This window comes from Zootoca vivipara, chromosome 7 (assembly GCF_963506605.1).
Source record: "Zootoca vivipara chromosome 7, rZooViv1.1, whole genome shotgun sequence".
Taxonomy (NCBI): domain Eukaryota; kingdom Metazoa; phylum Chordata; class Lepidosauria; order Squamata; family Lacertidae; genus Zootoca; species Zootoca vivipara.
Window position 1 is genome coordinate 49168411 of NC_083282.1, and position 15174 is coordinate 49183584.

The 15174-nt window shown below is 45.7% G+C and overlaps 1 protein-coding gene across 5 annotated transcripts in view; it reads right to left on the reverse strand.

Moving 5' to 3' along the window:
• The window catches only part of KIF21B (kinesin family member 21B), a 72312-nt gene that overhangs the window by 13417 nt on the left and 43721 nt on the right, over positions 1-15174 (reverse strand). For 2 of the 5 annotated variants that reach the window (XM_060276997.1, XM_060277000.1), the window contains exons 11-28: positions 13889-14110; positions 13321-13405; positions 12076-12190; positions 11530-11721; positions 9473-9672; positions 9182-9289; positions 8607-8675; positions 7492-7721; positions 6985-7132; positions 6668-6862; positions 5594-5695; positions 5154-5319; positions 4912-4972; positions 4509-4566; positions 3349-3554; positions 2341-2415; positions 2070-2183; positions 774-812 (exon numbers count right to left, since the gene is read on the reverse strand). In XM_060276997.1, coding sequence (XP_060132980.1) covers positions 774-812; positions 2070-2183; positions 2341-2415; positions 3349-3554; positions 4509-4566; positions 4912-4972; positions 5154-5319; positions 5594-5695; positions 6668-6862; positions 6985-7132; positions 7492-7721; positions 8607-8675; positions 9182-9289; positions 9473-9672; positions 11530-11721; positions 12076-12190; positions 13321-13405; positions 13889-14110 — 2385 coding nt within the window. The remainder of the gene's footprint in view (positions 1-773; positions 813-2069; positions 2184-2340; positions 2416-3348; positions 3555-4508; positions 4567-4911; positions 4973-5153; positions 5320-5593; positions 5696-6667; positions 6863-6984; positions 7133-7491; positions 7722-8606; positions 8676-9181; positions 9290-9472; positions 9673-11529; positions 11722-12075; positions 12191-13320; positions 13406-13888; positions 14111-15174) is intronic. The other 3 variants (XM_060276998.1, XM_060277001.1, XM_060276999.1) reach the window with 3 other exon arrangements.

Below are 15174 nucleotides of genomic sequence, written 5' to 3' on the forward strand. Positions count from 1 at the left end.
TTCCCAGTATGAGGCTGGACTCCATTATGCAAATTTAAAAACTACCACCCACCCATTTTAGCAACTATGGCAAAAACAACTCTCCCTGGATAAAAAGAAAACAGGGGCTGGACTTCTGGGCTGTAGTGGCAGATGGGAAAGTCATGGGGTGCTCCAATAGGCTTCATGGGAACAGGACTGCCAAGAAGTGGAGGCAAATGGGAAGTGCGGGGGAGGCAGGGAGATCTGCCTGAAGGACATGGGAATGTTCTCAACTCAAATGACTCCAAGACCCTGAGCCTGAAGGGGAGCTGCCTGGACGTTTTCCGATATTCTTTCCACCATGAGGACTAGAAACTACTCAAAAGCCACATTCATGAAATCATGGCGCAATGACGACGCATGCAAATGGTTAGCTCCTAAATCCTAGTTACAGGCATGCACTACCTGCAAGTGTGTGCTTGGTCCATTCCAAACAAAAACATTCCACAGGCCGGGGGAAAGAGACTTGAGATTTTCAGATACATGTGCGTGTTGGTGGATTAACCGCATGATGTGTCCTAGTTAAGCATGCTGAGTGGGGGGTGAACCCTACTGTTTCAGTTAACATAGGAAGGGGTCCCAATGGAACACTAATCAGCTGGGAAGGCAAATCTACCAGCAAGTAGAAGCAGCACAAGGAAAGAAACACCTCACCGGGTTCAGTTACAAGCAGGTTTCAAATGCAGGGAGGGGAAAAGAATGAGAAAAGAGGAAAGCAAGAAGAGTTATATAATAAATAGTAAGTTTTATACCTCAGCACCTCCGAGACAGAGGAGTCACTGTCATCAGACCTAGGGACAGAAAATTAGCAGGATTACGGGTAATTAAAACCAGGAGAAGGAAAAGCAGCAGCATAGTCAGAAAAGGAAGGGTTGTTATTGCATCCAAGCTAGCAGGGCGGGCAGACATAGGAGAGCAGACCACAGACAGAAGGAATCAGGAACGGGGTGGGTGGGTGCGCAGCAGAAACCATCATGAGTTTTTAACTAGGTGCTTCACCACACACTTGCAAGCCTGTCATCGCAGTCATAAAGCTGAGAGCTTGGATTAAGAACAAAAAGGAAGTGGAGATTCTCAGGATGCTGAGAAATTGTGCATGTGTGGTTCTTCTGCAAAAGAAGGGAATGTGCACACAACTGGGAATGCCTGCCCAAGGCTCCTACACAGCTACGGGTGGGCCAGCTTCTGAGAACGTTGGCAGTGACTCCCATGCCACCTCCAAATGGGAATATGGACCCAGTTGGTCACAGAGGTCACTCTACTGCCAGCTTAGCCCCAAGAGGTTCCTTTATTCCTTTATTTATTGGGCTGCTGTTCTGTGTTTTGAAAATTCAACATCATCCCTGTGTCCTTGAAGATCAAGGCAGCCCATGTTAGAGGAATCCCATTGTGTTACCTGAAGCTCTGTCAATGCTGCCACCAGCTGTTGTTCAGGAGGCTTGTGGAACACACTCCAGAAAAGGGGGGGGGGGGCAAAGCTGACATGCTGGCATTTAGAAGGCAGGACTCACATAACCTTGTTTTCCAATATCTTTCCAATATGAAGCAATATCTGGAAGGCTTAACTTATACCTGTGTTGGAAAAAGCATACCAATCCCTCCCACACACTAAAACAGAGGTTTATAAAGGGGCACCAGAGCAGATGGCCCCTATAGGCTGAAGACAGGGTTGGAAAGAGATTCATAACTGCTACCCATAACATATGGGGAGAATAGGGTGCTTTTGAGCTTAAATCCCCGACTCAGGTACTTGGCCGCAAAGACCAAGGACTTTGATTCACATGCCTCCACAACAGAGTATAAGAGGCTCCCTGAACGATTTGGCAGGTTTCACAGTAATTGCACCTAAGTGTCTAGGTGGCAGAAGCATGGTGCTAATTCCAGTGCAAATAGGGCCCAAACCTGGAAGTCAAAGAAAAACATGCCATTCTTGGTGCTGGGTAGAGTGGGACATAAGGGGAAGATATCCCTGGCACTGCCAGTTTATCCATTCTGCTGTCACCTTCTGTGGGGATACAAGTTTCCCCAAGTTCCGCAGGCGGCCTTACTTGTCTAGTGCTGAGCCCTGGCTCTGGTTGCTGGTGAGGCGAGAGAAAACATTCCGGTCATTGCGTGGCCTGCTGGGAGGGGATGACGGAGGAGTGAATCCAACGTCTGGGTTCCTAGGCAAGAAAGAGAGAAGTAGTGGTTTCCACTAATTAGAGAACTGTAATCTTGCAGCACTGTTAGATCCTGCATCACACAACAATTCATTTTCTGCATTATGAGCAAAGTGTAAGAACTGCTGCCAATTGCACTCACGCACACACACACACTCACCTGATAGGCTGGCCCCGGTCATATGACTTCCTCCTGGTGAGGGGTGATGTGTCTGCGCCACGGGACTGTCTAGGGCTAGATGAGAGGGAGCCATGGTTAGTAACTACCATATCCAAAGTTGGGCTCCCTCAGCTTTGAAGGAGACTGGGAGGAGCAAAGCCTTGTCCAGCTGGTTCTCAGAGCAGATTCTAATATTTTCCAGGGCACACAGAACAGTCCTGCATCACATGCAGGGAATTCCTTCTTTGAAAGCTCCTCTACATCAGAATCTCCTTGCAGGTGCCAAGCGACACAACAGGGAGGCTAGGATAAAAACATTCTTACTGCATGTGCCAGCTGCGTGTGTGTGTGCAGAGATTTTGATGTAGGAGCACATTCTGGGACACGTTTCTCTACATGCATTACAAGATGATACACTTCTTGGGAGGGCTGTACCAAGTGAGTTTCCATAAGGTCTGAAATCGCCCTCATTCTGGGGACTGGGAGGACTATTTCAATTTTCAGCACTCTTGGTGTCCACAGGAGCAGCCTGCCCTGGTTCCTGCCTGGCTGGTGGTGGGTTGTAAAGGCTATGCAGTTCACACCATCTAGGTTTGTCCACCCACAGCATCTGGGGGAAAGGGGAGGCGGGTGTCCCTGCCTTTTGAGTCTTTCTTGCTGTTCACTATGGTTTGTAAACCAGGAGTACTTGAAGCTGCCAGTTTATAGGTCTGGGGAGAGGACTTGGGGAACAGTTTCACAAGAATGAGGGATCTGATGTCGCCTGTGTCGCGGCTACTCCCCACGGAAGACTGTGGCAGCAAAGAGAGAAACTGACTCTGACCCCAGAACAATGCATGGCTTTCTGTTCTTTCCTTGGTTGCTCTCCCTTTGCCCACCAACTCTTCACAATCAAGTAGAGCAGAAATCATGGCAGAAATCCAACTGCCCAAAGCCAGCAGTCACCTACACCACAGTTTTCCCAACAGGATCCATACACAGATCACCAACTACGCTACCATGGCTTACAATGTACTCCCTCGGATGGGCAAGCTGATGGTGCGGGAGACCTTCTCCTTGTAGTAAGGATCACGGATGGAGAAGCCAATCCCATCCTCTTTGATCTCCATGAGGGATGCCAACGACTTGGTGATGTTCTTGGTGGAGATGTCCAGTGTGGGCCCTAGACACTCTGCAGACACAGCTTTCATCTGGCCAGACAGCTTGGGCTCCCCCTAAAACAAAGCCCCAGAAAACACAAAGCAAACTAAGGAGCAGCAGATGGCAGGGCAACACGGGAGCTGTTCCCCAGTTGCCACTGTAGGTGGTGCTCAAATTCAGCCTGGGAAGGCTAGCATTTCTTGGTCACCTCTATCTCAGAAACCCCTGCAAATATCCCAAGCAGTTTTCCAAGACCTTCCCACTTCATTCTGAACTTAACATGGACAACAACAGAATGCACCACCTACCACTGCGCATCAATTGCTGGTCGTTCAGAAGAGCCCTAATGAAGTTCCTGTGCCCCCCACCCCCTCCATCCCACTAGAATTCAAGTAGGCCAGTCTGGGGCCAATTGTTTTCTCTGGATAAAAGGCTTATTCAACAGAGCCATGGCTAGGACAGACAGAGACATAACACACATCAGTCCAGGGCTTTGTTTTAATTTCATTGCCGATTCACTGGAGGAGGGCCAAAGCTTAAGAATCACCATCTGGATGTACAGCACCACGGCTAGCTGCCAAAATGCAGTACAAATATCTTAACTTGGCCTCAGTGAAGTGTAGGGAAGATAAAAAAAATGGTGCATATATAGGGCTCCCCACTATTTGGAAAGCTACAAAATAAGAATGTGGCAATGAAAAAAAGTGACATGTTCTGCTTTAAAAACAAACATATAAACAAATATAGGCAAACATAAATCTGACCACATGGGGCACCTTCAGCAAGAAAAAGCATTTCTGTACAAAAATGACCAGGATATCCTACAGTGTTGTTAACATTCCCCTGTCACTGACCATTGTTTAGGCTGGTGAAAATCTTAAACTCCTTCCTGGCTATTTGAAGTTTTTGTTGGTTTTGGATGGCTCTGCTGACCATCTTTCCTGGGAATTTCCATAATGAAAATGTATAACAACAACAAGAAGAAGAAGAATTGGAAGTGTTTGCCAGACTCAAACTTTCAAACTTACCCTGCACTTGAAGTCATCCTGACTGGCAGAGCCCTTCATGGAGAAAGACTGGGAAAAGCTGCAGGGACACAGGGAGAGTTTTGTGCACACATATTTTCAGTAAGAACTACAGAGGTGCAAACTAACTAAGAGACTCTCCATCCCAGCAGAGCTTCAGTCCTTAACTCAGGAGCCCACTTCATTCTTGCACCACAGGTTTTCTAGCTTAATTCTGGAATTTTACAGAAAAGAACCATGTTGGGGGTTCTTTCATACTCAAAGCTGACTTTGAAGGGTGGCAACATTGGTGAACATGTGGAATTTACACTCCGCCCACCTTTTAAAGGCCACCACAGTCTAGAGGGAAAAACAGGTAGAAAATGCTCAACCTGTGCCCTGTGGTCTTTCTCGGTGCACAACTTACCTCCCCTCTGAGGCCAAGCTGAATTCAGAGACTTCTTCATCTGTGCTGGCATAGCCATTCTCTGTGCAAAAGGATAAAACAAAATGCACCCATTAGCACATGGGTACTTAGCTCTGGTGCTGGACCAAAACATACTCCTGCCTCCCTCTGACCCAGGCCATGAATGAGGGTAAGCAAAAAAGAGGATTTCTAAATGAACACGATTCTATCTCAAAGAAGAAAAAGCTATTCCAAACTCCCACCTTGCTGCACGTTGTGGATGAGCGCCTGTAGTTCAGGGTGGGATTCTGCCTTTTCCCGCAAGGCATCCAGGATGTGGTGGTTCTGAGAGGAGCCAGTCACATCCGTTTGTCTCAAGCGGCCTTCCAGCAGGCGGATCTGTGCGTCCTTCTGGGCTACCTGCAGGCTCTGTTTTGCAAAGATTGGAGAATTAGGCACAAGCTCAGCGGCAGCTTTCCCACTTGTGGAATGCCCTCCTTAGCTAAACACACCTGTCTCCCTCACTCCATTCTAAAGCAAAACTATTCAAAGAAGTTCATTAACCTTGTCCATCAGGACTGATTGGTCTACTTGGGGTCTTTGAACAGACCAACTTGCTACTGAATAGTTGCAAAGCAAGATGTGGCTATCAGATCTCTGGTCCACATGAAAGAGAAAGGCTGCTTTAAAAAAAAAAACTTACCTTGTCTATGGATGCCTTGAGGAAATTGTCCAACAAAAGCCGTGCCTCAGCCAAAGAACAGGAGCTGATCACCACAGAAGTGTCTGTGGAATCCAGTTCTTCCTAGAGACACACAGGAGGAAAACAACAAAATGAGAAAGTCTGGGAAAGGGCAGTTGCAGTTTGCTACCCAAGCCAGCAGTTGGACTGGTTCCTTTGCTAAAGATTTAGCTCCACAGGCTAAGTGGCTTTGCAAGAGACCCATCTAGCAGTTGTGCATAAAAGTAGTAGTCAGTCTCATATTATCAACTTGCTCCAGCCCCTGAACCCAAGTTGTATGCACTACGGAGTGGCCTTCCCCAAATGTGGTGCCTTCCAGATATTTTTGAACTATGACTCCCATCATCACCCCTTACCATTGTGCATGCTGGCCATGGCTGAAGGGCATTGGGAGTCCAAAACACCTGGAGGGCACCAGGCTGTGGAAGCTGTTATAGGCCAATCAGAAGCCTTTGTTTGAGATGTCTACAGACCAGCAAGTTCACTTAGGATGCTGAGACTTTCTCAGAACTCTTCATAACGGATTGATACTATTTTGTTAAGAATTAAAATGTTATAATGTTAGTACCACTGATACAAAACCATTTGTTTGGACTGCTGTTTTCTGCTTTTGAAAAGAACTGATACATGGCCGTTTATTGTGTGTTTGGGGGGGGCATATATTTATGTGGAAAAGGAACATACCAAATAAGAAGGGGGGGGGAGAGAAATAGCAGTTCCTCGGAGCAAATAGCAGAGACCCAGGATTTTCCATACTCTACAAGTAAACTTCCCAGTCTCTGCGTCTTACATTCCCCCAGCCCACCCCTTTTAAGGAAGCAGTAACACACTGAAACAGCCCACTCAAAACTAAAGAGGCCTGGGAAAATGAAACAAGATTTTAACTCATTAAGGTAAGATCAGAAGACATCAGAAGACATAGTGCTTATTATCTACACAAGAGCTCAGCCAGCTGACCTCAGCTCATCACCAGGCCCAGGTCCAACAGCATTCCACCCTCCCAAACTGCTTGCATCATGCATAGATCGGACGAACCTTGGTCTCTTCCAGCTGCATTATGGTGGCCTGGCAGTCAGAAATGCCGTCATTGATGTAGTCAATGTTGGCTGCCAACACCTCAATCTCCTCATTCAACTCCTGCAGCCCCTTCTGCTCTTCAGGGTTCTCTGTCAGCAGCTTCTCCCTCTTCCCCAGAAGCATCTCCTGCATCAGTGACAGCTCCTCACGTTTCTGAAAATGGGGAACAGAAGGCAGAATGTTTCCTCTTTGCCCATGTTGTGTAGCCCCTTCTCTGGCTCTCCTCCTAGGCCCTTCGCCTTCTGCTCCAGTGAGAAACAGCCACTTTTCATCACCTTGATGAGTCGCTCCATATCCGACTCCAGATTGATGATGGTCATCCTCTGCATGACAATGTCAAAGACACGGCGCTCCAGGGACTGCCACTTCATGCGGGCTGCCTTACTGAAGGTCTGGTTTGCCCCTTTCTTTACAAACTTCTTCCTGCAGATGGAAGTCATGTACAAAAAACTGAATAGCATGATCTTGGAATTATCCAAAACCAGAGATGGAAAGGCTGCAGCCTCCCAGATGTTGCTGGGCTCCATCTTGCATCAGTCACAGCAAAATGGAAAAGCTGGAGTCCAGCAATATCTGGAGGGATATTCTGGGTTCTTCCTACCCAAGCATACTGGGTGGATGGAAATGGGGGCTGCTCTGAATGCTGCCAAGTAAAGGAAGGCACAGAAAAGCCAGTGGATTAGAAGTCAAGACAGGCCTCAAAGGAATCTATATCAGATGGTTTTAGACTTCTAGGTCAGTCTGACTTACCTAGAAAACTGCTAACTGGGCCAGTGTCTTACCTGACTGTTCGAGTCCCATTTGTGGAAGAAGGAGGGTCTCCCAGAAAGGTGTTGATTTTCCGATTCCATTGGCGCACAATGCTGGAGACAGAGCGAGAACTAGATTCTGGCTCGGAGGAGGTGGTGCTGGTGGAGACCTCTACACCCGAGTCCAGCATGGTTTGCTTCTGATTCATTCTTCCAGCAACCCGATCAGACATAGGTTTGGCCAGACGGCGCAGAGCAGAGACCTAGACAACAACACAACAAAGCAGTCCAGAAGAATGGAAATATAGAGGTGACAACATACATGATACAGTCTTAAGAAGGGTTGCTATGTGAAAATATCTTCAAAGTGTTAGCTGCTCAGTCTCCAGCCTCAACCCTAGTCTCTACTCATGCCTAAGTGCACAGTGTCTGCTCACAATATCAGCTGTTTTTACAGATGTTCCCAGTAATGTTGGGCATTCATGGCAGAATGAGAAAAATGCCACAAGTTACCTACATATGAGCTTAAATATGTAACAAAACAAAGAACCGTGTTGGCAATTGCACACTAAGCCATGTGTGGCGCAGCATGTACGTATGATGCCCAGTTGGATGACAATGAACAACAAAGTTGCTCTGGATAAAAAGAAAGTGGGCATCCTAAAGAGAGAGAGAAATCGTGTAACCCACGAGAGCTCAAAAGAATTTTGGATGCAAATTCTTCCTGCTGGATCATCCTGCTGTGTCCTATCTTTTCTGTGAAATATGAGGAAAATTGTAGCTTTGTCAGGGGGTTTTTGGTGGGGGGGGGAAGGAAGGTTGTTTTTGTCTAGGCTATATATTACATTAGCCTTTGTATTTTGGAAATGTGGCTTTATTATTTTTAATAAAAGAAGGAAATAGTGTGTGCATCGTACACTGTTCCATGTAAAGAATCCCTGAAGAGTGGGAGATATATTCCTTGTCTGGTTCATTCATGTCTCCAGTCTGAGTGACTTATGACAGGTAAAAGCACACCCACCAAAAATATCCACGAGCCTTTCTGGATGACAGTGAGAGGCTTTCAATACAGCAAAAGCCAAGGCGAGTGTATTTTTAGAGGAAACTGAACACTCTCCTTCCTTGTGAGCAAGAAGGTCACCACTCACCTCTTGGGTTTTCCTGCGAAGTACAATCTCCTGCTGCCGCTTCTGAGATTCTAGCGCTCGAATCTGAAACTGCAGGCACAGCATGATAAAAGTTATTAACAAAACCCACAGGCAGAGGATCTCAATGGGAGTGATGTCAGCCTTGACTAAAATGGAGACAAATGTGTATTGGTGTAAAAAGAATGTGTGGAAGGAAGCCAACTCCTCCTAAACCACAATATGTCTCAAGTTGCTTTGGAGCACAAGAGGGGAGAATGCTGCTGCTCTCGTGTCCTACTAGTAGACTTCCCGTAGGCAACTGGGTTGGCCACCGTGAGCACAGGATGCCACACCAAGTGGTCCTCTAGTCTGATCCAAGAGACCTCTTCTTATGTACTTGTAGACACACAAGTTATTTTTGTGAAGAGGGCTGAAGTGAGGCAGGCATTAAATCACAGCTTCGCTTTGCATGATTGCTCTGATTATACTGAGCATCTTCCCCTCTCCTGTCCACCAGCAGTCTATGGGTTTTTGTAAGCTCTACTAGGAAGAGGCTTCTCAAAGCTTGAGCAGCCACAAATGGTGCTATTGCCCACCTCCTGCCTCCTCTGCTCCTTCTTCAGCTGGGCAATCTCCCGGTTCCTTTTCGTCTCTGCCAATCTGCGCCGCTGCTGCTCCTCACGCATTTGTTTCATCAGTGCCACCTGTAGGGCATAAGTAGACTCAATGCCAAGCATAATAACTGAGAAGCTGGCTTGCCCCAGTGACTATCTAGGACCACCTTCCCCAAGCTGGCTGGGCTGAGGGTGGGAATCCAAAACACCCAGAAGGTGCCCTGTTGTTTGGCCTTAGCCAAATGAAGAGTAGCAAATTCCCAGGCAAGGTACCTTGGCTTTCTTCATCTCTGCCACTTCTGCATTCAGCTTCTTCAACTCTCGCTCATATCGCGACTGGTTCTTGAGGAGACGGGCATGCTCCTTCTGGGCTGCCTGCAACTTTTGCAGGTCCCTGTTCATCTCCCTTAGACGCTTCTCATAATCTGCTTTGATCTTGTTCGCCTTCTCTTCTGTGTAGCATTCCATGGAACCTGAGGGAAAAAACAAAGGAAGCATGTGAATCAGGAGTGACAGACTACAGCTCCCATCATCCATGACCAACTGGCCATGGTGGCTGGGGCTGTTGGAGTCTCAACAACATCCAGAGGGCCACAGCTTCCACATCTCTGATGCAGATTTTAAGTACAGACAGACTGTACTCAGTGCCAATGTCACTGATTTCAGAATGCTAGATTCTGATGTAAATGATGCAGTTAGGAAATCTTATTTATTAAATTTATATCCTGCGCCTTTCCCCAAAGGGGCCCAGGGTGGCAAACAACAAGTAATAAAAGAAGAAAAACTTCTCAAAAACAACTCCAATAAAGATACAGGCTGGGAAAGGTCTCAACTAAAAAAAGCTTGTTGGGTGAGGAAGATATGGTGACAGAAAGACAACAGAGATGGTGCCTGTCTGATATTCAAGGGGAGGGAATTTTAAAGGGTAGGTGCCATGACAATAGAGGCCCAATTTCTACATTGTGCAGAATGGACCTCCTGATAACATGGTATCTGTAAGGGGCCCTCACTTGCAGAGTGCAGCGACTGATTGTCTCATCTCTTATACAGTGGTACCTCTAGTTGCAGACACGATCTGTTCTTGGGTGCCGTTCGTACCCCGAAAAGTCCGCAACTAGAGTGGCCCTTCTGCCCAAGCACGGAGCACGATACAGCGCTTCTGTGCATGCGCGAAACACACAGAACGCTTCTGTGCATGCGACAAAACCCGGAAGTATACACTTCCAGGTTTGCTGCATTCACAAGCCAAAAAGACGCAACATGAACCTAACGCAACACGAGGTATGACTGTATACCCAATCTGCCAGGTATCCTTGTCCCAAGCTGCAAAGGGCTTTATATGCCAGAAGCAGCATCTTGAACAAAGCCCAGTAACTAATTGGCAGCTAATGCTGGTCTTTCTACACCAAGATAATGTGCTGTGAACATCCTGCACAGTAAGCAGTTGAGCCACCACATTTTGCACCAGTTGCAGCTTTCGGACCAGCCTCAAAGATAGCCCCACATAGAGTATACTGCAGTAATTTAGCCTGGAGGTTACCAGTGCATCACTGACAGTGGTAAAGCTGTTCCTGGTACAGAAACAGCTGTAGCTGTCTTACCTGCCAAAGCAGATGAAAGGCACTCTTAGCTACTGATGTTACCTGGGCCTCTAGTGACAAAGGTGAATCAAACCTGCTCTTTCAGAGTACAATTCCATCCAAACCAGGTGATGGACTAATTATTTGGACCTGGGGCCCACCCCTAGTGCCTTCATCTTTCCAGAATTCAATGTCAGCTTATTGGTCTTCTTTCAGCCCCTCGCCAACTAGAATGGGTGTGAGCAAAGTCTCATGGCTCCAGGTTTCCCTTTTCCTTCTCCTCCTGCATGGCCAGAAGCAGAACTTCACTAACATTTGGTTTCACTTTTAACAAATGGCTTCTAGATGCAAAGGAACAACAAGTTCTAGTTTAAAACAAACTGGTGCTTTTCTCAACAAGCCAACTTCAAACTGTGCGTTATGAAGCTGGGTTGTTTATGGTTTAAAACAGCCTCTTGCTGGTTAATCTCTAGTTCATGTTTGTAACAAGAAGTAAAGATTATTTGAAAGTAAAACTAAACAGTAGTGTCATGTCTCATTCAGATGGCCCAGGCCTTACTGTTAAGCAATGGTTTAGCATTTCCTTCTAATCACACTTTAAGCGTATGGGTAGAAATGTTGCTTAAGCAATCTTGCCACCCTTGTATCACAGCCTCGGTTGAGAATCCAAATGCAAAATCTTTTATTATCAGCATACAGATGCTGTTCAAACTGTCAAAATCCAATTTTGCCCAAGCGGCATGCCCTTACTCAGGTTTTGCAGGACCCTGTCCCTCTCTTGCTGTGTGTCACGGATCTTGTTCTGCAGTAGAATCAGCTTCTCCTCATACTGGTGCTTCAGAGTTTGCAGGCGCCGCTGGCTGTTCTCCAGCTCATCTATTAGCTTCTGTTTGATCTCAATCTCACAGGTCAGGTCAGCCAGATCAGCTTGGAAATTTGCTGCTAGATAACACACACACACAAAAAAAAACCCCTTCACCATCTTGAAGATAGTGGTATCTAAACTCATTACAACCTCCACTAAAGACTAGAATAAGCTGTATCCCTTTTATGGACTTGAATGCTAAGAGAAAAAGCCTAGCATATGTACAGGCATGTTTCTTGTGCTATTAAAAGGATTACAACAGTAGTTGCAGGTGGAAAATGGGGGCTGTGGATTCAGCATTTCAAACCCAAATGAATTAAAGGCCATCCCCTCCATATATCCTGAAGACTGTGTGTGTTGTGTTCACCTAGATCCCTGCAGAGACTGCACTAAGAGTCATCAGCCTTTTAACACTTGCTGCAGTAGCCTACCCTTTTCTTCAACATCCGAGTCAGAATCCACCAGGCTTTCTTCACTTCCCGAATCATCTTCCTCTTCCTCCTCCTGGCCGCCTTCTTCCTCACAGCCACTCTCATCCCGTTCCTCCTGAAAACAGAAGGTACAGTGATGAGAAAATGCCTGTTCCAAGGCATTGCAGTTCCAACCCTGCCCAACTTTTGGTTGCATATGGCAATATGCTTTCCTTGGTTTGCTAATTTGTTCCTATGGCAATCCTTAATTCAATGCATTTTGCACTGCTTAGGAACACAGGCATCACGGGGATGTTACTTCTTACAGTTCATACTTCCTTTCATGAGTCTAACCTTCTGTTCTTCTAGTTGATGAATTAGCAAAACACTAGAAGATCAGCGCTTACCAAAATCCTGGACATGGATTCAGAAATCAAGCCGGATGTTGGGAAGTGAAGGCAGAGAAGATCTAACACACATCACCAACAACTCAATCAAACCATGCTGTATTTTCCCTGGCCATTCGTTCTACTAGCTTCCAAGCCTTTGTCTTTCAACTTTGCTCTTCAAAGCAAGGACCCTGGAATGTAATCCCAGTGTACACAGCGGGCCTACTGTATTCCCAAATGTTCATCTTAAATATATCAATGTAACAACCCCCTGCCCCCAAAACAAGGATCAGTGCAGAAATAATGTAATGTGCACAGTCAAAATTATGCCTTTAGCAGTGCGCTGTTATTTCCTCCAAAAATAAACAAGTTTGTCAGTTTTAACCAATTTATTTAACTTTATTTAAATCAAAGAATGTTTCCATTTTATAATGTGCACAGCCCCAGGCTTTTAAGAATCCAATGGCATCCCACAGAGACATTCATGTTTTGAGACAGAAAAACAAGACATACTTCATTCACCTACTTAAAAAACACACCTATTTGTCAGCCTATTCTGCTCCATTTATCCAAGGGTGTTGGATTAAAGAGAAGCTTGCATTTCTCAGAGGAAATGGCAGGAGATATTTTATTGAGACTCAGGAGCCTAAGGAATTAGTGGGCAATTGCTGAGGTCAGGAAACATTTGAAGCAGATGTTAAATCTGGCTGAAGGGAATAGCACTTGAGATGTCCTTTACGGCCAGTTTCTCATTATACTGAAAAATTGCCACAGGACTCATCCTGATGCTATCAAAGGCCAGCAGTAGGTTTGGCACCCTTAATAATTGCTCAACTAACACTGAAGTTGTATGCATGAGAAGGGCAAGATCTCTTACCTCTTCCACTTCATTCTCATCTGTCTCATCCGCCTCATTACACTGCTGCATCCTCAACCTCTTCTTAAACCCTTCTTTCTCTGGGCTGCAGAAAAGAAAAGAAGGCAGTTTTAAATGAACATCTGTTTCTAAATCATTCATTTTTATTCCAGATTGCAGAGTCACAAAAACAGGCAGTCAGGGCAGCTAAGAAAACAAACACCACTCTAATTACAACAAATCAAAACAACATTTCATCTGCATAACTAATGGGAAGGGGACATTTCCATTGGAAACACAATCATTTGCCTCTTCTGGGCTTTTTGGCTAAGCTCTTTGCCTGCAGTCACTCTCACGAAGCTTTCTGCAAGACAGAAAGTATTTACTATCCTTGCAATACAGAAGAGAAAATCAACACAGAAAAGGGTGTTGTATTGTAGATCATGAGAGCTGCATTACAGGAGTCTCATAGAGTGAGAATGATGGAAAACAAATATATTTTGATACTTCTAAGAAGTTCTGAAGGCCCAGCAGCATAACCAGAGTAGAAGGGTCCTGAGCAGATGCAAGACAAAGGAACCCATTTTACCTTTTCTTTCGCAGCTTAGTCTCCTTCTTCAACCGTTCTACATCTTGCTTGGCCCACTGGATGACTTCTGAGGCCTCAGCTTGCGCAGAGGAGACAGGGCTATTTGAAGCTCCCAACCCAGGAGATGAAGATAAGCCCATGGAATAAGGAAGCCTGGAGGAAACTCGAGACAGACCACGACGCAGTGATTCATTCATAGCTTCACTCTCCAAGAGCTTTGTCCTACAAAGAAGACAAGAGATAGCAGTCACCTCATAGTGTCCATTATATACTGAAGTGCTGACATGAAGACAGAGACAGATTCATATGGGAACTGTGGGGAGGAGAGTATCTGCTAGCCCAGAATCACATGGATACAAGTCCATCTGATGCCCTCATTGACATGTAATCATAAGTAAGGGACTAAAAAAGACCATAAGGGAGGATTGCTCAACTCTTTAACTCTTGACAGCATATAGCTTCATTAACAGGAATGAGCAGGACCCAAAAGGCAGTATAACGTATAATCTCTTGATTCAGCAGAAAATAAAATCTATGGGGGGAAACACTTGGGGGAGGAACCTGAGAAACCTGCTAGTTATGATAATTCTTTAAAAAAAAAATAAAAACCAAACTTTATTCTTGATGTGAGGGGGGAAAGAAGATGGAGTGGTGGGGGACACACACTCCTTCCTCATGATGTCTACAAATCAGTTATCTCAGATTAAGGGAAGGGGCCATTGCTCTGTGGTGGAACACATGCTTTGCAATGAAGAATACCCCAACTCTTGGCATTGCCAGTAAAAAAAGAAGCCCAAGTGCAAGGTGCTGGGAAGATCATGGAGTGACACTGCCAACTGGAGCCATTTGTACTTATAAAATGCAAATTTTGATATCCTAAATTCTATTAGTCAGAACATCGGAAAATCAAGGAAGCCATGCTACTAATATGATTCTTTGAAATTCTGAAGCAGAATATTCCACTACCATATTACTTGCATCTGCTTCTATCCCCCCAGCTACATGCTTGGCTATCTGCATCCCTGTATCACTCCTATCGCATGCCTGGCCAGCAGGGGGCTCATGCCGTTGCATGCTTGTGTACTTGTGACAGCTTCAGCTGTTTGTTCCTGCATCTGTGGCATACTGCTACAAGTTTATATGCATGTGGGACCTGCAACTGCTGCTCTCAACTTTATTGCCTTTGTGTGTCTGTGAAAGCCACCACTGCAGACAAAGAGGTTATAAAGAGGTTATTTTAGGCACCTTTGTTTACAATTCCCATACCTTGGAAGGGCATAAGTGAA